Source organism: Pantherophis guttatus, chromosome 4 (assembly GCF_059756535.1).
Source record: "Pantherophis guttatus breed Tessera chromosome 4, ASM5975653v1, whole genome shotgun sequence".
Classification (NCBI taxonomy): Eukaryota; Metazoa; Chordata; class Lepidosauria; order Squamata; family Colubridae; genus Pantherophis; species Pantherophis guttatus.
Window position 1 is genome coordinate 32,955,762 of NC_142066.1, and position 24,042 is coordinate 32,979,803.

At 39.3% G+C, this 24,042-nt stretch overlaps 1 protein-coding gene across 3 annotated transcripts in view; it reads right to left on the bottom strand.

Annotated features, from left to right (window-relative positions):
- Positions 1-555: 555 nt before the first annotated feature.
- Positions 556-24,042, bottom strand: part of GREP1 (glycine rich extracellular protein 1) — a 29,080-nt gene continuing 5,593 nt past the window's right edge. The window contains exons 1-16 of one of the 3 annotated variants that reach the window (XM_034423424.3): positions 22,605-22,807; positions 22,460-22,504; positions 20,803-20,859; positions 19,639-19,668; positions 16,974-17,018; positions 14,716-14,748; positions 11,129-11,194; positions 10,037-10,084; positions 8,512-8,583; positions 7,941-8,021; positions 7,368-7,439; positions 5,874-5,927; positions 4,735-4,797; positions 3,853-3,936; positions 1,682-1,735; positions 556-1,001 (exon numbers count right to left, since the gene is read on the bottom strand). In XM_034423424.3, the coding sequence (XP_034279315.2) occupies positions 976-1,001; positions 1,682-1,735; positions 3,853-3,936; positions 4,735-4,797; positions 5,874-5,927; positions 7,368-7,439; positions 7,941-8,021; positions 8,512-8,583; positions 10,037-10,084; positions 11,129-11,194; positions 14,716-14,748; positions 16,974-17,018; positions 19,639-19,668; positions 20,803-20,859; positions 22,460-22,504; positions 22,605-22,662 (888 nt within the window). In that variant the 5' untranslated portion in view covers positions 22,663-22,807 and the 3' untranslated portion in view covers positions 556-975. Of the gene's footprint in view, positions 1,002-1,681; positions 1,736-3,852; positions 3,937-4,734; positions 4,798-5,873; positions 5,928-7,367; positions 7,440-7,940; positions 8,022-8,511; positions 8,584-10,036; positions 10,085-11,128; positions 11,195-14,715; positions 14,749-16,973; positions 17,019-19,638; positions 19,669-20,802; positions 20,860-22,459; positions 22,505-22,604; positions 22,808-24,042 lie in introns of those variants that run through there. The other 2 variants (XM_034423422.3, XM_034423423.3) reach the window with 2 other exon arrangements.

A 24,042-nucleotide genomic window follows, 5' to 3' on the forward strand; every position in this document is an offset into this window, starting at 1 on the left:
GTGCTCATCTCCATTTCAAAGCTGAAGAACCAGCGTTGTCCGAAGACGTCTCCATGGTCATGCAGCCTGCATGACTCAACGCCGAAGGCACATGGAACGCTGTTACCTTCCCACCAAAGGTGGTCCCTATTTTTCTACTAGATAAAATAGGGGTCTCCAATTCCTTTTTAAAATGTGCATATCAAAATGATTAATTAATAAACAGTATGTATAAAGTAATTATGGGCTTATTGATCTCATAAGATTTAATCATCTTTTCTAATCCTTTAATGTAAGCAAATAATATTTATCCTTAGTGTAAGAAATAATGATTTATCATCCAATAATTGATCTGAAGATGCCAACATTCATTCATATTTTCAACATATTTTAAATCAATTTCTAAATTCCATAGTATCAATTTTAGCATGAGAAAAGGATCAAAATGCTGCATAATATACTTAGTTTATAGAAACCGCAGCAAAGGAAGATATTCAATGGGATTTTTGAAAAATATCATACACAAATATACAAAGTTTGTTTTTGTGAACAAGGACACCACAAGTATGCAAGACATTGAGAATGGTGGATTTATTCTTATGTAAAAAGACATTGATTGGTGTCTGGGAATCCAGACACATAATTAGATGAAAAACATCTCTAGACTGCTTCCTAATCTGGAATTCACAGGGTATGTCTTGGGGGGTGGGGAGCAGTTTCTAGCTTCTCAAACTTTGTGTAATATGGTCGCAAACATACTATTAGTCCTCGGAAAATATTGTTCACCAAAGCTTTAAAAACTAACATGCAATGTTTTTCACTCTTTTTTTTTTAAAAAAAAAATGAAACATTTCTAATGACAAAATAAAACATACAGAAGGAAAAAGACACAGCCATTTATATTGGGAATGCAGTTGTTGGTCTTTAAACTTAGCACCAGAGATTGCCTAGATGTCAGATCTTGCTGTAGGAAGTTCTGCAGAGAAGTATTGTCTTTCAGCATTTTCCAGAAGAGCAGCGACCTAGGAAAAAGTGAAGACAAAGGCAGCCATTATTTTATTTTCCAGCATTGGAAAATATTTTTTTACAGAGACTGATTGCGGGACAGCATCAGATGATTTTGGAAATGTCTGTCCTATTCCCCACATTATTAGCTAGGAAGCCGCTTTCCCAACATTCAAAATTATTCACCTTCCGTGCATATATTCCCATAACCCAGTACAGTTTTTTTTAAACAAACCAAAATAGTCAAAAGCACAAATATAGTATTGTTTTAAACAAGCAATAATATATTTGTCATTATTTTCTTCAAATGATGCTGAAATTTATAACTGATTTCTATTAGCAATCCCTAATACTTCTCACCTAAGCTGAAATCCCCGAGCCTTTCAAGAAAGACAGTAACTGGTTTAACATAATATACCGGTTATGGTTTGTTTCAACCATGATTTGTTGATCACAAGCTAGCTTCACACATGTTTTGCAAATCACAACAACTGGGTTCACCCACAAGATAAACAAACAAACCACATTATGACTTGGGAACCTAGCAAAGTTTTAATGATTGATGATTGTGCGGAACTTTTAATTTTACCTATATGCCTGGAAATGAGGACAGAATGCATGGGTGATGGTGGGTATGAGGGTGAACAAAAAATCAACATAACAGGAGATATATGAATTTTATCTTCTTAAATCTTACTTCTATAGCCATTTCCCATATATCCATTCATTCCGTACTTTGATTCCTTTCCGCCTAAACCCAAAGAAAAAAAATAACGAGTTAGCATCATATTCTTGATTGACAATATTTCTTTATGTAAGTCTAAGCAATAAGTTTATTATTTAGCAAACTTTAATGTGAACTGTTTCATATCTGTGTTCAAACAGCAGCACTCCAAAAGATGAATCCAGATAATTTAATCATACTTTCCCAATGTCTATCCAATCATAGCATAAACATGTCCTGGAAGCATTGAATGGGAATGTGAGTCTATACTGGCATTTTTTTTTCTTTCTCTTTTGTGTGGAATGACGAAGAGATTTTGTTGCTCCAGGCTGGTCTTTCTCTATCCCATAGATAAACTTCATGCTCATGCTGCCTAACAGAAAGCATTATTTCCCTTCCCAACAGATATATCTGTACCAATGTGCACCCATAGAGACAAATGGTTGGGGAACGGTGTGCTATTTTCTCACCATAACAATATGGTTTTTAGTGCAATAGAAATGATGTAGGGAGTTCTAGGACCCATAGTAAATTGGGGCAGGACCCTGATTGGCTCATGCATTCCAAAGTCTGAATTTATGAAGGCAATTTGCACAGCCGGATTCAAAGCAATTTGGTGGGAATGCAGAATGGAAACAGTGCTATTTAGAAATGCCCTTGATATCCTGTTATACAGGTAGTCCTTGACTTATGACCACAATTGAGCCCAAAATGTCCATTGCTAAGCAAGACAGTTTTTAAGTGTGTTTTGCTCCATTTTACAACCAATCTCGCTATAGTTGTTAATCACTGCATTCTATTCTATTCTGAGTTTAAGATGGTTGCTTTGCTGTGCTAAGGGTAGGGCTAAGTCACTGTGATTCTTGAAATCATATTTTTGTTCAGTTAAAAATGATATCTGAAAGGGGAAAAAAAGAATACATATAGCAATTAAAACTATCTAAAACTGCTTGTAAGGTGGAATAATATCATCTTCAGAAGGCAGCATAGTAGTAGGAAAACCTTTGGGGAAGAGGACCTTTTTTTAGAAAGCTGTTCTTTCTGGATTTGCCTTCCAAAAAAGCCCAGGAGGTCTACAGAGATGTCTGGCCCATATTCAGGAGTACACAAGCTGTATAGATATCCCAATGACATGCCAAGTACATTTTCAAATCTTTCCCAGTTACAGAAGTTTGAAGTGCTTTTAATGGTAGCTTGTCTACCATCAGATCGGGGTCCTATCACTCATGCTTCAGCGACACCCAAATTAGCTAATCATTAAGTGTTCTATTTGGGCTGTACTTGAAAGTGTTTGTAAATTGATTATTTCTGAGTTATGTTCCTACATTTTTAAGAGGTGGCGGCAGTAGATAAGAACATGATGCACTGATTTTCACTGTTTCACTGGCTATATAGTTGGTTGTAGAGTGCTGATGGATAGAGGGACTTATTTATTATGCCTAAATCTGTAGGGTTTAATTATTCCATCTTTATTACTTTAGAAGTAACTCAGAGAGGTGAACATACTGTACACAATACTCCTTCCTACTTTTTCCTACAGCCATAATCCTGTGAAGTGAATTGGACTAAGAGAGAGTGACTGGCCCAAAGTCACCCATCTGGCTTTCATGCCTCAAACCAGATTAAAACTCAAGTCTCCTGGTCTCTAGCTGATGCCTTAAACTAGACCATGAACTCAGGAAAGCAGTAAAAGAAGTCCAAAATGCTGAAGGTACTATATAAAAGAAGCCTTCTCAACAACAGTCCTTAGATTAGGAAGTACCACTGAGTAAATACATAGTATGCTTCTATTTAAATGACAACTTGCTTTCTCCAAACTGATGACCATAAAGCTTCCTTTGTTATTACACTAAATTTTTTAAAGAACAATGCTTTGTTTAATACCATCTTATTGATTATTATGAATTCATCTTATTAAATTGGTTGGTGATTATTTTCACTTCAAGCAGTTAGATATAAAATTGTTGAAGAATACAATTCTTAAGGATCTTATATTGGAAGACTCCAGAATTACCCAGACACATAGTTTGAAAAATAATTTCTCATTCCAAAACTCTGGAAGTTCTTTATTTTAGGCCAACCAGTTTTAGGATATTAGCAAACGAGTAAAAAAGATGGGAAAACAGAACTGTAATGCCACTTACGATATCCTCCTAGTGGCTGTCCAGGGCCTAGCAGACTGCCGTATGCTCCTGGGGCTTGCCCTGCAGCAAGGGGACCATATGCAGCTGCCAGATAAAAGAAGAGGCAAAATTTAAGCACAACGAAAAGGCAAGATAATCTTTGATGGTACTATGAGCCTTTCCTCCCTGGTGATAGCAATAGCACTTATATACTGCTTCATAGTGCTTTCCAGCCCTCTCTAAGTGGTTTACAGAGTCAGCATATTGCCCCCAACAATTTGGTCCTCATTTTACCCACCTCAGAAGGATGGAAGGCTGAGTCAACCTTGAGCCAGTCAGGACTGAACTGCCAAACTGCAGGCAGCCAGCAATCTGCAGAATTAGCCTGCTGCATTCTAATTACTGTGCCACCACGGCTCCTTAACTTAGCTCAACCAATGCTCTTTTTATAATAATGTCCTGATGAGATGTGCTATTTTGGTTCTTATTACAACTCTGATTGGCTACTGAAATGTCCTTATTGATACTGATAGTAGTGAGGATATTTGCTGACTGGCTGATGAACAGCTAAAAGCATCCCACCTAAAATACAGGGACTTTTCCAGGATCCATTGATCAAAGCTGGTCAAATAAATACACCCATCTAAAAGGGGATGGGTAGTACAGAAAACGACCATTTCCCATCATGGTTCTGTGTTGGCTTTAGCAGAGTTAGTGTTAAAATCAACATAAGACTGCTTAAATCATGGGCTACGGTGAGATAAAGCTAGTATCATGTGACAAAGGGAGAAGATTAAGATTAGGACTGTCAGAACACTCTAATGCTAATTACATAACTAGCAGCAGGATAAAGATTTAAGAGTCTTTTCTGGGGGTGGAGTGAAGGCTCACACTTAACCTTACCTGCCCCCAGTCCATTAGCTTGAAGATCTCTACTGTTCAAATATCCTAGTCCGTTTCCGTTTCCTGCAAAGGATGGAAAAATAGAAAGGGAAAAACGTGCAAAATAGAAAATCACATCAAATGCCCTGTCACTATGTTCCCCTCCTGTAAATTTTGATCGTTGGAATGGGAATCTAGGAAGAATTGTTGACCACAGTTTACCAATAATGACCTTCAATCATCTATACAGAACTTATGTTTTCCATCTAAAATAGTATCACTGAAAACTAATGAAAGTATATTTCAGTGTCCTGGGATACTCTGCTGGCAATCTGAGAACTATTCTTCAACTGTATCCAACTTAGGCAATACAGTATATTTCCATATCTAATACAACACTTAAGGAGCACTGAACAGACTGTCCTGTCTGAATGGTCCAGTTGTTCTGTCAACAGCAACTAGTCATCTAAAAATATGACAATTGTGTGCAGAGTGGAAGCTTTATGTAGACACAGTCATTTGTGTGTGTTTATTTCTGATTTTCAGGATCTGCATTGGAGTGGAATGGGGGAAATAACGATTTGCAGTTCTTTTGGGTGGGAGAGTTTATTTTTTTTGAAAGAAAATGGGCACATTAAGTTTAACCATTTCGCTATTTAAATTGTATTTTAACAAAGGGGATGTCAAAAGTTGCACATCTGCAGCCTGAAGTTACATTCTGTCAGCTAGGGATTCCCCCTGGCTTAATATACTCAACCACTTTGGTTTGCAAATCAAGATTTATAGCAGTGTGGTGTGTAAATTTAGATGATTGCAGTTTATTCAAGAAAACATAATTGAACCATATCTTACTACAATACATCATTCATTTAAAGCAGAATAATCTCTCTTTCTGGGCTTGTTTCAACAGGCTAGCCTAACAGCTCCTCAGAAATTTGAGAATGTTGCCCTGGGACATGAAAGAAAAGAAAGAGAAAGATGCAGGAGTAAAATTGGAGCTCCTTTATTATGTCAATCATATGCTAAGTGTTTTCTAACTTGGTCACTCACACTTTGAGATTCTCAAGAAGACATGAATAATGAATACTTTTGTCTTTTCACAATAAACTATTGCAACATTCCTATTTCCATCCTAACTTGTAGAAGATTCAATTTCTTACCATCCAACCCTATTGCCTGGGAAGGCTGGGATTCATATCCTACTTGTGGCCCACCTGGGTGAAAGAGACCAAAAAGCAGGAAAGTGAATTTTTAATTTCATAGATACAAGAAATTTTCATATTACACAGGGCTCTCCAGATGTAATCTAGGGATTTTGAGGTTGGTGTCAGATCTACAAAGGTTCCTTGCAACCTAGCAGGCTTGGCTTGCAGCATTATCTTTCTAAGAAGGAAGAGGAGCTTCCTTCTTCCAAAGCCCATATTGGCAAGGAGTAATCATATAGTCCCGTGATGGCGAACCTATGGCACGCGAGTCACAGGTGGCACACGGAGCCATATTAGTGGGCACGCCAGCTCAGCTCTGGGGCACATGCGCGCACCGGTCAGCTGATTTTCGGGCCTTCTGGGCCCACCAGAAGTAGGGAAACAGGCTGTTTCCTGCCTCTGGAGGGCCTGGGGGGGGGGGGAGGCCCGTTTTTTTTTTCTTACCTGGCTCCAGATCCTCTCTGTGTATCTGGGAATGGCGAAAACAGCCTTTCCCACTTCCTTGGAGGCCCTATGGAGGCTCAAAGGGCCCATTTCCCCACTCCCGGTGGGACAGGAAGTGATGTTTTTTCCTGTCCCCAGCCTCCAGAGACTCCTAGAGAGGCTCCTACAGACTCCTACAGAGGTTCTGGAGGCTCGGGACAGCAAAAAATGTCACTTCCTGTCCCACCGGGAGTTGGCAAATGGGCTTTTTCAGCCTCCGTAGGGCCTCCAAGGGAGTGGGAAAGGCTGTTTCGCCCTTCCCACATACACAGAGAGGATCTGAAACCAGGTAAGAAAGAAAAACGGGCTACCAGGCCATCATGTGCCAGGAGGGGGGGGGAGGGGGTTGCACACACATGCGCGTGGGCACGTGCGCATGCGACCCTCCCCTGCCCCCCCCTCTCCTGGCACGCCATGGCAAAAAGGTTAGCCATCACTGATATAGTCTAATCCTGGAAGGAAGGAGAAGTGGGGTTTAACACAGTTTCTCAACTTTTGGGGACATTACAAGAAACCATATGCTATTTTTTTCTTGTTTTTTAATGCAGCAGGTGAGAAAAGGAGCCCCTGAGGGCCAAATTAATCCTATTTAAGGGGGATTCAGATTGTCATCTGGAGACTCATTTCATATGTTTTTGAGGAACTTAAGGAGCAGTTTGCCTCCTAAAACCTACTGTTCCATTCCTTTATTTAATTCTGGAAAGTAGAAAAAAAGACAAATGAAGTTATTGTGGGGGGAAACGCTGGGATGTGAGTGACATGTGGCCCTGATCACTCTTGTACTAACTAATTTTACTGGTATAGAAAAGGAAGTTGCTATGTCCCACCATGCCATATTGAAAGCATTAAACCGTAAGTTGATTCAGACCTCTGAAACAAAATGTATAGCAAGGGGAAGGAGATCCATCAAAGATAATTTAGAACTCTGGAAAACAATAAAAAAAAACCAAGAAGAAATAGTCTTACCAAATGGTCCTGCTTTACCTTCTACTCCAAGACCAGCAGGTTGAGCACCATATGGCAGCTGGCTGGGGCCTCCTAGAAGGAAATATTCAGTGCAAGAGATGTGGCTTACAAAGAAATGAATGTTCTGCACCAGGCAATCTACTCCTGAACTTCAGTTCAGCTTTCCAAGAAGGCAACTCTTTAATGCAATGCCACTCTATTGTTGTTTTCTTTGACCAGAAGAGGAATTCAATTGGTATAATCGTTTCACCCTTATGTGTTGGACTTCTTCCCCATACTGATGATAAAGTATAACTCTACTCGCATATATGACATATTTGGATATGTCATATATGGATATGGATAATCATTTCAGTTCTTAAAAGCGTTACCTAGTGGGGAAGAAATCTCTTTGCCTACAAATGTTTTAATCTGTTTACAGGCAGAACACCTTTCTAGCAAGTCTTAAAAATTGGGATCTTTAAAAAGACTAAACCTTGAGTTAGTTAGTGTTAGATTTAAATCTATGTTATTTTTCTATTCTTGTATAGTGTATTAATAATCCCACTACAATTGATTTTGCTTTACACACACCATATCTGCCAGCACCATAATCTCCCAGGCCGGCAGCTACTGGTTGCTGTGGTTGTCCTCTGAATGGAAGTTGCCCAGCCCCTGTAACAGAGATGGCAGTCAGAAGATTAACTGGAACAGAGACAATCCCTTCCCTCACACGACTACACCTTTAATTCCAATTAGATGGAACAGGCATTCCCTCTCTCCAAGGATCTGAAGTTCCAAGACAGCTTTCCCCAATGTGGTACTTTTCTAATAGAAGTTCCATCATCTGCAGTGACTTTCTGTCCAGTACCTTAAGAAAGAATCTTGAGGAGATGTATGGTTCTTCCACAAAAAATTCTCTTTGCCTTCGTCAAAGGATATGATTGTTTTTGGAGGAAGCCATAATAGAAGGCTTCACAAAACCAGAACAACGGTCAATGTAGTTCTGCTCAAGCCATTTTGAGGTCATATCTTTGGTACTCAGAGCTTGCTAATCACTTGGCAAAGTTCACTTGGCTAACTTCAAGCTGCACAAAGATTTGTTGGGTTGCCAGTGAGTGGCGGAGGAATATTGCTGTTCATTTGTCATAGCCTGGAGACTTACCTCCATACTTGGTGGAGGCAGCAGCAGGAGCAGCTGGACCGCCTAGCTGACCGCCATATGGAATCTGGGCACCTGTGAATGAAACAAGCCTAAAGATTGTGTTCACATGACACATTTAAGCCAACATAATAACTATGTTTTTTGAGGTTTGCATAACATCCTGGAATTTAATAGCAATAGCACTTACACTTCTATACTGCTTCACAGTGCTTTACAGCCCTCTTAAGCGGTTTACAGAGTCAGCATATTGCCCACAACAATCTGAATCCTCATTTTACCGACCTTGGAAGGATGGAAGGCTGAGTCAACCTTGAGCCGGCGAGACTCGAACTGCCAAACTGCTAGCAGTCAGCAGTGAACAGAATTAGCCTGCAGTACTGCATTTTAACCACTGCATCACCATGACCTTAAACAAACCACATGGGCTGAATTTGCACAAAAGTGAGGCTAAAACATGGTTAGCTACTGCATCTCAGCACTGATTCAATTATTCAAGATCGATTGTGATTAATTTCTTACAAATCTGCATATTTCCTAAAATCTATTTTCTTTAAACTGGAGAAAGTATTCACTCCCCAAATCCACAGTTGTAAACAGTAGGAGAAAGTGAGAATGTTAGTTGTGAGAGTAACAACAAACGAGTCCCTGTAGATTTTACTCCACTATGTGGATCATAGTTAATTGCTTAGTCTGAGGTAAAAGCCACAGACAGTTGGAATCAGTGGTTTATGGTTCAGCCCAGTGTGGCTTGTTCAAAAAAACATGATTGAAAGGAATCATGGCTTAGCATAATGTGTGAAATCAACACATTTGCTCTTGCAAAATGCTGATCCATCTAATTATAAATCTCACTGGAAAGAGAAAACATTGCAGCTCAGTAGGCCATCTCTTTTAGCTGAATATTTAGTTGGGACTACAATTGCAAGACAATATGGGAAACTAGTATACTACTTGGTTCTATACTTATAGCAGTATAAGCGACTGGGCCTGATATTCCAACCATGAGCCATACTCAGAAGAACATTTCTATTGCCATGAACCTTGAACTACACTGAAGAAAATTGGTATATTTGTCTGGGTCTCACTTAAATTTCCTTGCACCTTCAACTAGTGTTCCTTACACTTTCACCAGCTCAAATGACTTGCTCCCTAACCGTCACACTTTCTTGGCTGAAGCACATAATAATAATCCAAATAAGCTCTCACATGGAGCTAGAGATCCATAACAACTTCTGTAGCCCACTTCTTTTTTACTCTTTGGTTCCTTCATACTATCTCAGTCCCAAGTGAATTTCTCCATTACTACCAATATGGTGCAGCTGCAGCAGCTGCTGAATTTGAACATGAGCAACCAATGTTCAAATACGGCTTTTGTCATCAACTTGGCCAGAAGGCTTAAGCAGATTGCCATCTGGTTAGCCTACCCTCCCTTATCAGTTGTTATGTTAAAACGGCTCTCTAAATTATTTGGAGGAAAGGAGAAAAACAAATGTGAGAAATTAATGCCACCCATCCTCATTTCCACCTGGCTGAGCTCCAGCGAGAGGGAATCCATTGCCTCCAGCTCCATAGCCTGAAAAAGTAAAAGAAGAGATATGATTTTTCTAGCCAGCTAGAAACTCAAGCCATCAATCTTGAATTATCTATTGTGTATTTTAAAGCAGCTGAATTCAGATAAAGAAGACAGCTTTTATTTTTTTAATACATTGGTCAACAGCTCCACATTCTGGACATACCTATTTATTGCAGCAAGTGATGTGCAAATGTTTTTGGGCTGTTTCATTTATGCAGCTGTCTATGCTTGTGAATTAGTGATACCAGGGAAAACCGAGAACAATTTGCATGAAATAGATATGCAGCCGTGATTTTTATCTGCTTTGTGAAAAACTTGGATTAGCTTTGTGAAAAACTTGTAGACAGGTAATCGTTAATTTACAACCACTTGTTTAGTGACTATTCAAAGTTATAATGCTGCTGAAAAATATCCAATCTTCACTCTTATGACTGATCCTTGCACTTGTGACTGTCACGCAACTCAATGTTCACATAATTGCAACTCAGGTGTTTGACTCACATTTACGACTGATTGCAGCGTCCTGAAGTGTTGATTTATGGCAAAAAAACGCCCATTTGGAAGAATGGATTTGCACTTACAATTGTGGTGTTTGCTTAATGAGCCTGGAATCACTCAATGACTGTGGCAATTCACTTAAAAATGGTGGTAAATTTGAGTCTAACTTGACTTAGGATCGCAATGATTTATGATGGAAATTCTGGTCCCAATTATGGACATTAGTCAAGGACTACCTGTGTCTCAAGCATCCCAAAACAAGATGGCAGAAATGGGAACAAAGAGGAAACTAAAAGGACAATCTGCACATAATAGTATGCCCAAAGAAGCTGCTTTATAACACATTTATTGCCCCACTAGCTTAGTAGTAGTCACTCTGACCCACCTCCTACCAGATGTTCCTTGACTAGAAGTTGGCACGTGCTAAACTTTTTGCATGCAAGTCCACGAACAACAGAGTATAATTAGTGTGACTCTATGAAGGAGTCTATTTGTATAGTACCTACATCTCAGAATCCTGTGTGACAACATGTGTAGCTTTCTTACCATTGCCATATCCATTCTGCATTCCATTACTTGGGAAGCTTCCAGCTCCAACACCACCCATATATCCTGTTGAAGAAAATACACTATAAAAACCAAGACACGGGTAGAGAGAGACATTCTTTTCCTCTTCTAGGAAAGAGAGATCCTAAGACCGTGGTAATGCAGTGGTTAGAATGCAGAATTGCAGGCTAATTCTGCTGACTCACCGGCTCAAGATTGACTCAGCCTTCCATCCTTCTGAGATCAGTAAAATGAGGGCCCAGATTGTTGGGAGCAATATGCTGACTATAAACCACTTAGAGAGGACAGTAAACCACTGTGAAGCGGTATATAATTTTAAGTGCTGCTGCTATTTTTCCTTATCATTTACTTAAAGCTCAGACAGCAGGGTTGACATGGAAAACTGGAAATAATTACTTCTGAAGATATGTAAAATATCTTTCTTGTTCAGATAAGGAGGGACAGAGAATAGCTAAAAGGTATGCTTTAAAAAAAGAAAATTGAGCCTAAACCTTTAGAGAGATAAACCTTTAGAAAACTCTCAGTGACTCTGTAGCCACAGTTTTGCAGCTAAACCCCCTGTGGGGTAATTCCTAGGTTATCAAGCTGTGTTCAGAAATGAGCCCTGTTTGTAACTTGCTCACGGTAATCAGAAGCTAAGAATGTTCTGAATGCTTCCCTTGATAATCTTCTCTGATCCTGCCTTGTTGCCACCTTTGTTCTTCATTTCCCTGGCACTAGTAACAGTGTGAAGATCTGGCTGAACCAATCCCTAAAAGCAATCCTTTGCTCCTTTCTTAATCCCTTGAATAATGCAACAGCAATGTATTATACTGTTATGCTAGAGAGCTTAGTATACAGTATATGATTTCCCAGGATTCCCTTGTCTTTATGACACCAGATATCCAATGAACATGGATACATTAGCATTTCAAGCTCAAGACCACTGCATTATGGGTTTTCCTATTGTTGACACCATACAGGTAGTCCTTGACTTATGACCACAGCTGAGTCCAGAATTTTAGTTGTAAGTTGTTGCGATTATTAAAACTTGATTTTAAAACTATTTTTACACCGGTCACATAGTGAGTCACTGTGGTCATTAAGTGAGCAAATCATGTGGTATTTAAGTGAACCGTGTGGTCATTAAGTGAAGCCAGCATGTGGGCATTTTTTGCTATTTTCTGCAAACTTTCAAAATTCCATCAAAACAAGATCATGGATGATCACCTATTTAAATATGTGACATTTAAAGACATTATATACTTATTCATTATGTTCATGTTTGGAAAATTCATGCTTATAAATAAGGAGAAGGAAATGCCGAATCTCTGTGGAGATAAGTGACCCAGAAGGAAAAAAATAATCCTTCTTTGGGAAGATCTTTGTAGAGATACATCAAAAGTAAAAATTAGAAAACAGATTAACAAATCCCGCCTCCCCCCATTCTCACCCTACTCCCTCCCTCCCCATCTTTTTATTGGGTCTCAATAATTGGATCTTTACAGTATTTTATTTATGTCTTTTAGATTTTGTATAGTTTTATCTTTTTAAGATTGTAAGCTGCCCCGTGGTAATATGGGCAGCCAATAAACGAACAAACAAACAAACAAAGTGGAAAGTCAGATTGCAAAAAAATGGTTTAGAGAAGAGCAAGGGGATGTTATGAAATGAAGGGCTCAAACGTAGCAGATGAAAATCCTAAACTAGGAAGAACAGCTCACTTATACAACTGTAGTCTCTGGTTGATTATAAATTCATACAGACAGGTTCTGCACCTGGACTTAACCTATTCAGAATTTTCTCATACGTTAGCATTGGTTTGAAGTTTTACCTTCTTTTGCTCTGCATGGCTTATAATGATGAGACTCCCACTATTCCCTCACATCCAAAGACAGCTACAAGATGTGGTGTGTTATTTTTGGATCCAAGTGACAAGGATAAGTTGGTTAGGTAACTTATCAAAGATAATCAAACAACGAATCAGAGAACACCTAGAGTTCATTTGATAAAGGCATTTGATAAAGTAGATCACAACTACTGCTTGATAAGATAGAAAAATGTGGGTAAGACAGTATCACCACCAGATGGATTCGTAACTGGCTGATCAGTTGCACTCAATTCAATTCTTGCATTGGAACTGCATCTACATGGAGGGAAGTATGCAGTGCAGTAGCAAAGGGAAATCAGAAACTTCAATTGGCAGGAAACATTGGCAGGGTTTTTTTTGGAATGCTGATAAAAGGATGACTTTGTCCTATGGACATAATAAATCTCATGTCAACCTGAAATACCAAGTTTTCTGGCACTTCTGGATAGTCTAATAAGAACTAAATGGATGTCTTGCAAGAAATAATAAAACGGGCCGGTTTAAGGCTTTCAATACCAATATGGACAGGACCAAGATTTACAAGTGGGCCATAGAATCCCTCCAAAGTCTTGGTTCAGAGCCTTTTCTGGAGATGGCCTGAGACAAAAATCCCAGTTCTTATGAGCCTGCAAAAACAAGGCTTACTTTGCTGCCACCTTTCTGGCATTCCCTTGAAAGAAGTTTAAGATGATGCTGAGAGAGAGAGAGAGAGAGAGAGAGAGAGAGAGAGAGAGATGAACAAAACAAGAGATGCTACTTCTGTAGAGCTTAGAAGAGAACAAAGGATTATGGGAAGAAAGAGTCCCAATTTTACATGCTGAATACTATGAAGGTTCTGGTTTTTCAGACTGAATGCTAAAAATAGCTCGAATATTCTGGATAGGCTTAACCAGTATAGAACCCATATGCGGTAACAAGATGAAAATTTGCTCTTGCTTTTAAGTAAACAGCATCAATTTGAGCAATATAAATATGTGAGCTGCTGTATGCAAGTTAGCTTAGTCTTTTTGTGTTGGAATGTAATACAGTGTAGGAGATGACCAAGCTAAGCCTGAGGGAGGGGCCAAACATGTCATAAGCCATGAGTCCCTGCGTGCTCACAAGATATCTAAGTTGAGCCCACCTTGAATGCCTTTTTAATTCTTGCTCATTACCCTTGACCATTAGGAGCTCAGAATCCTGTAGAGAGCTTAAGTTTACAATAAATCTTTATATTCATTTGAACTGCCTAAATCACCTGATTTTCCCTGGTGCTTGACATACAGGTTGTTCTCGACATACAACCATTTGTTTAGTGATCGCTGGAAGTTACAACAGCATTGAAAAACATTACTCACAATCGGTTCTTGCACTTATGACCACTGCAGCAGCCCCAGAGTCACGTGATCAAAATTCAGGCACTTGGTAACCCGTATTTACGATGGTTGCAGTGTCCTGGGATTGTGTCATTGCCACTGGCAACTTTCCCAGCTGGCTTTTGACAAGCAAAGTCAATGGAAGAATCTGGATTCACTTAATGACCACATAATTCATTTAACTGCAGTGACCCACTTAACAACCATAGCAAAAAAAGTCAGTATATTGGGTGGGACTCACTCGACAATCTTGCTTAGCAACAGAAATTTTGGTCTCAGTTGCAGTTGCAAGTTGAGGACTACCTTGTATATATTTCAGGTGTCCCAAAAGTAAACTACTGGGGAAGCTGAGATCCTGTTACCTGCTTTGGAAGGCTTGCCTCTTGCTCCAAGACCTGTGGGATGACGGAGTGAGAAGTCAGACGTCTATATATTCTGCAGATGAAGCTTTTTGAATGGACTAGAATGGAAAGGGACAGGGACAGGGACAGGGTAGAACAGAACAAAACAGAACAGGAACTAGAGTAGAGTAGAATAGGGATGGGATGGGATGGGATAGGATGGGATAGACTAGACTAGATTAGACTAGACTAAAAACTTTATTGTCACTTTAAATGTCACTAATCAGCATACATTGCTGTTAAAATGAAATTTCATTACATTCAGCTCTGAAAAAATAACTATTATGCATATACCCACATATGACAGAGAAACATCAGTCTAGTTCAAATGTATACATATACTGATGAGAAAAAAAAAGAATCCTGCAATTTTGCAAGATGGATGGCATAAGAAACAAAATTTGTCACAGAATCTAGTAGTCCTGCTATAGGTCCTTTGAAATCTCCACCCAGAGGGGAGCAATAGAAACAGACCATAAAGTGGGTGTGTGGGGTCTGTAACAATGCTCCGAGCTCTAAGTGCACAGTGCTTATAAGCAGTATCCTGAATAATAGGAAGTGAGCTTCCTATAATCTTCTTGGCTGTCCTTACCATTCTCAGTATGGACCTTCTACCTGAGGCACTGCGGGCAGCAAACCAAACAATTATGCAATTTGAAGCACCTGAGGGCAGGACAAGAAGCAACAGGTGGAAACTAATCAAGGAGAGAAGCAACTTAGAACTAAGGAGAAATTTCCTGACAGTTAGAATAATTAATCAGTGGAACAACTGGCCTCCAGAAGTTGTAAATGCTCCAACACTGGAAGTTTTTAAGAAGAGATTGATAACCATTTGTCTGAAATGGTGTAAGGTTTCCTACCTAAGCAGGGGGTTGGACTAGAAGACCTCCAAGGTCCTTCCAACTCTGTTATTCTATTTGCTAGACATATTTGTTAAAACACACTCAATTGTGCCTCTATAAAAAGTAGCCAGGAGAGAAGGAGAAAGATGTGCTCTCCTTATCCGATGCAGGAAATGCAGATACTGGTTTGCATGCTTCACTAAAGGTAACATGAAGAGACCAAGTCAGATTGTTAGTTATCCTAGATATTTCATACTATTGACCACATCCACAGCTGTAGCCTTAATACAAAGTGGAGTATGATTATGCAGGCTCTTTCTAAAATCAACAGTGATCTCCTTTTTTATTATTATTAATAATACATGCAAATCTGGCATTGCTCATCTTTTTTTTTTTTTGGTAACATCTGCAATTCTAAAGAATGACATTCTGAGCATTCACACTAATAACAGTCACGTTATTATAGTCGTGTATATATATACATGTATATACTCTCATACAGACAGACTCCAAAGGAAGAAACTGGAAACATGATTTGCATAAGAAAAACACTTAAAAAAGAATCTGCCACAATAAATAGAAATAATGGGCTAATTAGGCTGACTGCTGCCAAGTGTTAATGAGTGAAAACCAAAATATTCAAATGGACCCAACAAGAGCTATCAATTAAATAAACAATCTAAGATTTCACATAAAAGGAAAGAAAAATCAGCAAACTAATCATTACAAGACTTGATCCCTAAGAATCTTAAAATGAAAGAGGCACCCAACTGTTTCCAGAAAGTCAACACAGGCAAAAGAAGGGTTGTTTTTAACCAAGAAATGCAATTAAATCACCTGGTGGGCCTCTAAGCTTGTAAAAAGTCATACTTCGAGCAAGATGTGTTTTGCACAAAAATGTTAAGAGGGAAAAAAATGTAGAATCATCTAGCTGGTCCAAAGTCAACTTCAGTTTAAACTATATATGGAACACAAGACTATATGTGGTTTGCTGCCTTATCTGAGGATTGGGCTATCTTAAAATAAGAGTTGTTGACTAAGATTGTTTAGTTTTATTGTATAGATCATTCAGCTAATCTGAAATTTTACTTTTATAGTTAAATATAAGTTTTGAAAATGCTAAGGTGTTAAACTGTCACAATCAATTTTACATTTGTTTTAATTCAGATGGATTTATTAGTGTGAGATGGTTCTTCTAGTAATTTGTACCTTGTTCTAATTTACCATACATTATTCTGCAAAAAAATTCCATGCGATTTCTGTATTTTCTAATCTTCCCTTATTTTTATTTCCCCAACATTTTAGAAAAGAAGTGCTTCTTCAGCTGGGAAGAAGAGTCATAAAACGAAGAAGAAATATCCAAGCCAGGATTCTTACCTCCCAAGGGGGGACCTTGATGGGGATAACCAACACCTCTGATGCCTGGAAAGCAAAGATGCATCATGAGCTAAATCCTAGTTTGGACGATGCTCATTTCTTTTCAAACTTTTAAATTATCAGTAGTTATATTTCATTTCTAGGTGAACAATGCATTTTTAGATAATCATATCAAATCAGTTTTCCTTAATCTGATACTGTCTAGATATTTTTATAGGCTAGAGTAGGGGTCTCCAAACTTGGCAACTTTAAGACTTATGGACTTCAATTCTGGGAGTTGAAGTCCACAAGTCTTAAAGTTGCCAAGTTTGGAGACCCCTGGGCTAGAGCATAATAAGGACTGAGAAAAGTATGCTGACCTAATGTTAAAGACTTCAGATGACTTCCCAAATTCATACCCAGTTATCAGCCTATCCTAAGTTTGTGTTTTAACAGATTAATAGAGTTGGAAAGGACCTTGAAGGTCATCTAGTCCAAACCCCCACCCAAGCAGGAGACCCTACATCATTTCTGACAGATCTAAGTCAAAGAAGTTTCATAGTATTTCAGATTTCTTTTTAATGCCAGACAGTAGAAGCATTTGCTTAAGACAACCTGTTTGGTTGAAATATTCCATAACTGTCTCTCAAATCATTGGGCAAAATAGTTCCTGATGTATCTCTCTGCACTTAATCAAACATAGTTTTTATTTAATAGTCCTGCAAAATTACCTAATCTTGCAAAATGTTTTAAAAAGGGGATCTGTGTACTTCTTCAAAACACAGAGCAGGTGGCTTCCTTCCCATATCTATAAAGATGGGCAGAGCTCTGTGTTTAGGCCATATCAAATCTTCATGTTTTCATTAGAAATACTGCTGTAATCAAATGTCATCAGCAAATCGTCCATGGCCTGTCTGTCTTACCATTAGAAAAACAGAGCCAGCTGGCTCCTACTCCTGGCATTGAATATCATAAAATTCAAGCAAATCTCTGATTTTGAAGATAATGTTTTAAAATGCCAACCATCTCTCATCTTTGTGCAGGCAAATATATATTAATTTTCCTTGGTCTTATCTTCCACCATCAGAGGTCTAGAGAAGGCATCAATACCATTGCTCTTTCAACAGTCTTCTTAGTTTACAGCAGGGGTCCCCAACCTGTGGGCCACGGCCTATTTGCAACCGGACCGTGTGAGTGGCCGACTGGCACATTCACAGCCCCTCGTGCGAGTATTGCAGGGGCTAACGACCCCACTCGCACAAGCATTGCAGGTGTTCTCAACTCCATTCACGTGAGCAAACAGGTGCTTGTGCACATGCCTGCCCCTCCCACAAAATTATTTCCTCTTTTCCCCTTCCCTGCAGCTCTGGGCCGCCAACCCAGAAAGACTGGGAAACTGGTTTACATAGTCCAACAGATAACTGGTCCTCCTCTACTAGAAGCTCTTTCTCTGGATGGGCCTGTTATCATGATGATTCACTCTGCTTTTTCCAATGCTTTTGCTTTTCACTTTCCTTTCCATCTGCTTTAACTCTTCTCTTTCCAATGAATCATGTCAAATGTGAAGACACGGTCTTTCTTATTTGTGCATAAAGTCCAATCATTTGGGGCACAAAATTCCGTAAGTAATTATATTATTCAATAATGCAAACAGAGTTAGGCTTAATAAAGTAGTTCATTTTTCACCACTGATTTCTCCTACAGTTCTGTTCGCTTGATAACAGAGCACTGAGAGGTGAGACCCCCCATTTTGTGCTAAAGCTGCCAATAACCAAAGGAATTTCTATGGACTTTGTCTCACATACATTTAACTACAGCACAAACACATCTTAAAAACATCTTTTTCCTACTTTATCCTCTTGTAAAAAGTGAGACAGGCTTAAGTCATTCCAGTCTTAAAGTAGGGGTTTTCCCTCCTTATCTGGACAGCATCTAAGGACAGTCTTACGGTATAGAAAATTTGTTTCATTTCATCCCTCATTATCTTGAAGAGAAATCAATTGATTTCAATAACTGGAAACAAAGCCATTTGAAGCAGGACAGGAATCAACAGTGGGGTAGCAAGCTGTACTTGCATGTAATCCTCTGTTGACTCAAGGATGAGGGTAGAGAACTTCAACTCAGTGGATAGAAGACTTCAAAAATCGAATTCTTATCTCTCAACCTTCCCATGATATTGAGCTCAACATTTCCCAATGTTGAGTTTTAAGTAGGTGTGTGTAGAATATGCCATCACAGAACATTGTGACCTTGGCTGCTTTAGATCTTCCAAAAGTGATACCACGTGTGTAATGAAATGTGGGAATGGCATTGGGAAGGGTGGGGGAAGAGGTGCTACTTAGGAAATGATCAGATAAGAGATGGCACAGCCTGCAGCTGCATAATGGGAAGAGGAAGAAACTCAGAAAGGAACTTCAGTCATTTCTCAGTCTGTAAAAGGGGTGAGAGATTTGTACTTTCAGATTTGCAAGATTCTGTTAATAAAGTAATAAACTAATCCTTTGCAATAAAGTAGAATTGACTCATCTGGTCATGCCTCCTGTCTGGTCTCATCTACCCAGGAAGACTGACAATGTGAAATGTTCACATTAGGCTTGTTTTTATGTTGGACTAATGTACTCTGAATACCTATTTTGAACATGGAACAGTGCATGTATTGAAACTGAACAAGAAAGGCCCATCATACCAGTTCCATATCCAGCTGGCATTCTGTAACCTGTGGAGAGATAGAAAGATTCAGACAGAGAAGCATTAGATAGTAACATCAATCACTTCAGAAAAAAAATGAAAAAGGGATTGCCAAAATCTAAAACCCGAGCTATAAGTATTTTCTATTATTTCAAAGAGGGATTGCTGTTAAAGTACTGCAGTAATTGTTGTTTACATAGTAGGCAAATCTGTGACCTAACAGGCTCCTCCAAGTTTATTGTTCCAAGCTTCTTCCTAAATTGTCACAAAAGGAAAAATGATTAAATAAAATAGGTAGTAATCTCCTAGCCCTGTCCCCTTTTTGGTCTGAAGCCACTGAAAAGGCAGTGGTGGTCTTCAGCTCCAAAAAGAACTCTGCATTTTTGCTAAGTCTCTTTTAAATCTGCGCATCACAAATATCTTAAGAACTTGATTGTTAAGGGATGCGATGGCCTAGCGGTTAAGACACTGGCTTGTCATCTGGGAGGTTGGCAGTTCAAGACTGAAGCACTGCATGATGGGGTAAGCATCTGTTCTTGCCCCAGCTCCTCCTTCAAAAGCATGCAAATAGTTAAATAGGTACCACTTCAGTGGGAAGGTAACAGCATTCTGTGCGCCTCAGTGTATAGTCATGCTAGTCAGGGGTGATATTCACTTACCTTCCCTACTGGTTTGCAAATGTGTGCATGCATGCATGTGCACTCGCTATGCTTTTACTTGCCATCTCCACGCATGCGCAAGGCCTTCCATGCATGCACAGAGCCTCAAAAACATGGAAAAATGGAACATCATGACATCCGTGTGAGTGGGCGGGGCATCCTGCAGTCGTCCCTACCGGTTCACCCAAACCGGATTGAACCAGCTGAATACCAGCACTGATGCCGGCCATATGACCACAGAAGCATCTTCAGACAACGCTGGCTCCCTCAGCTATGAAACAGAGATGAGCATTGCCCCCTAGAGTCAGACATGACTGGACAGGAGGAATTTTACCTTTTCTATGCTCAGGGTTGGGTTCATTATGCTGAGTAAAAGAAATCAATTACTCTATCTATCCTGAGTAGGCGTCATAGTCTCAGATGCATATTTAGCACACAAACTGTCAGTATAGGATTTTGTACTGACAGATTGGAATCCGGCTATCAACAAAGGCATTGCTCACCTGGCTTCCCTGGTTTGCCCCCAGAACCTCGTCTAGCCTCAAATCCATTTTGAATTCCTGCAAGGATAGACAAGGAAAGCTAAAACTTGTATGTGACTGCAGGCAGACTTAAGGTTATTTCCCTCAAACCATACATTTTGTTTGTTTTGGCAAAGCGGAGGAGTCCAAATTTTGCATCAGACTATCTTTCAGACTAGATTGGTTGTGATGAATGCAGCAGCAGAGAAACAGAATGGGCTTATCAATCACTGTTACTGTGCTGGTCTAGAAATCCTAGTCGGATTGCTATTAAGATAAAAGTATTGAATAAGAAAGAACAAGTCTCTCTTTAACTGATGGAAAAATGGGATGAAAAAAATATATGAAACAATTACTTTAAAATCAAGAAGTCCACATTTTGAACTTGTTAGTAGTCATGTTCAAAATGTTTGGAGATTGCAGTGGGTTGTTCAGAGTGGTCGATAAATGACTTGGACCTTCCAACCTAATCTGAGTGTTTGAAGCATTTTAGAAATGGTCCATCCTCAAACAGTCTTTAGGTTACTCAGAACCCTCAGAATGAATCAAAATGGAAAATTCTAGCTTCAAACTTTCTCTGGGGGGAAATTTGCACACCCGAGTTCTAGAAATGCCTGGGTCTACATTCAGTCTAAATATCAAGGTGGACTAGACTTAACGCCTTCTACAGGGAGGATCAAAATAACTGCTTCTATTGCTGCATAACAATAGAAGCCCTTCTTCTTTTGCACATGTATGAGGATAACACCGTATCAGCCATCTTGAATATTAGTGTATTGCTGACTATTTAACATCAGTAGAACATATTTTGAAAGGTTCATAACTATTGTAATACATGAATAAATAACCAACTCTGCAAATAACTAACATAGACAGGTAATCCTTGACCTATGACCAGTTGTTTAATGACTCTTCAAAGTTACATTAGACCCCCCCCCCAAAGGTACTTGTGACCTAGTTCTGAATTCCAATGGCTGTCCCCCCTCCCCCCCGCCCAGTTTATGTGACCAAATGTTGGAAGTTTGGCAACTGGCCTGTATGTATGCCTCTCATGCTCCAGTGTCCTAGAGTCACATGTTTTATGCTGTTTTTGTTCAAAACAAGCATTTATTTCTGGGTTTTGGCAAAAACAGCCCATGGTGAACAGTGGGTTCACTTTATGACAGCTGCATTTGCTTAACAACCACTGCAGGGAAAAGATCATAAAAATGGATCTGGTGATGCAGAAAAAATCATAAAATGGGTCTGGTCATGTGATACTTGCTTTACAATTGTCACAGCTATAATGGGCAGGCTCCATTATAATTGTAGTGTAAGTTGAGGACTACTTGTGTTCAGGCACATCAGGAAAATGTAGCATTTTCCATCACTCTTTTAGCTTTCTGCTTCTATGGTATTTGTCATATATTCAAGAGCTGACTCTGTCAACAAATTCTTTCTACTCTATGTCACCAAATGTAAAGGAGGCTCCAGTCCTTTCAAGTTTTTAGAAGGCAAATACAAGTGTTTCTGTTCCAGTCAAACTCTAGCCCACAAATACAAAACAACAACAACAACAAAAAAAAAAAACAAAACAAAAAAACCCACCCCAAAAGTGTCATACTTCTTAGATTTATTTAATTTATCTGGCTAAACTTACCTACTCCTACAGTAAGTCCTTGGGTCCCAAAGGCAGAGTATTTTCCTATGTTGATAAAAGACAAAAATGGAAAATATAAACACAAGGATAATAACAGGTTAGTCTGTGCTACAAATTATGACCGATATTGCTTTTTAACTTTTACCATATGCTAAGTATAATATGAACCAGGAAAAAAAACCCCTAGGTTTGTGCCTCCTCATCTATGACACCCACTGGTTCTTCAGATCACTTAACAACTACGCCTCAATTTAATTTAAGGTGCTGTTACAGAGATAATTTGGGGGAGATCACCCTGCTTAATCCTTTCAACTCCTTAATAGTAGGATAATATGGAATGGAATGGAATGGAACGGAACGGAATGGAGTGGAATGGAATGGAATGGAATGGAAGGGAGGGAGGGAAGGGGAGGGGAAGGAAGGGGAGGGGAGGAGAGAATTCTTTATTGGCTAAGTGTGATTGGACATACAAGAAATTTATGCATAAGCTTTCAGTGTTCATACAAACAACAAAGTGACAAGCCATAGATCATAAATTGTAAGATACAATTATAATTCATATCAAATAAAAAAGCCAGTTTGAGGCAGAGGTTAAAGACACTGAGCAAGAAACTGGGAGACCAAGAATTCCAATCCTGCTTTAGGCACAAAACTAGCTGTCTCTATTTCTTGGCTCTAGGAAGAAGGCGAGGGCAAAACATTTCCAAAAATGCTGTCGATAAAATGGCAGGGACTAAGCTAAGAAATTCTGGGACTTATGAGAGAGACAAAAAGAGAGAACATTTGTAGTTAAAGGATCATCATGCCATCACTGAAATCGAAGAGGTATTCACTTTGTTCCCATCTATGACTCTGATGGATGAACCTTGTCCTAAACCAGGGGTGGGCAAATATGGCCCCTTTATGACCAGTGGACTTCAACTCCCAGAATTCCTGAGCCAGCTTGGCTGTCTCAGGAATTCTGGGATTTGAAGTCCACATGTTGTAAAAGGGCCACAGTTGCCCACCCCTGTCCTAAACACATTTCAGAGCAATCTCAAGCTGCAGTTCCCTAATATCCCAGTGCCTTTATACAACAAGAGGCAAAATATCTTTGATACTACATCAAAGACAGTGCATAATAACTGATAACAGAGGCAGAAAGGGATAATAATATCATTTTATTCCTCTTTTGAAATACAGGTATGTTTATTAAGTGAGTTTTGCCCCATTTTATGACCTTTCTTGCCCCAGATGTTAAGTGAATCACTGCAATTGTTAATTTAGTTACACGGTCATTAAGTGAACCTGGCTTCCCCACTGACTTTGCTTGTCAGAAGATTACAAAAGATGGTTACATGACCCTGGGACAGTGCAACCATCATAAAAATGTCTGAATTTTGATCACGTGTCCATGTAGCTATTAAAAGGCTGAAAAAGGGTCATATGCCATTTTTTCAGTAATGTTGTAACTTTGAATGGTCACTAAATGAATTGTTGTAAGTTGAGGACTACCTGTAAAGAGAATCTCTTCTCCCACTTGCTCTTGTTATCCAACTTGTTATCCTCCCACCGACCGGTTCGCTCACACAGAGAGGGCCTCC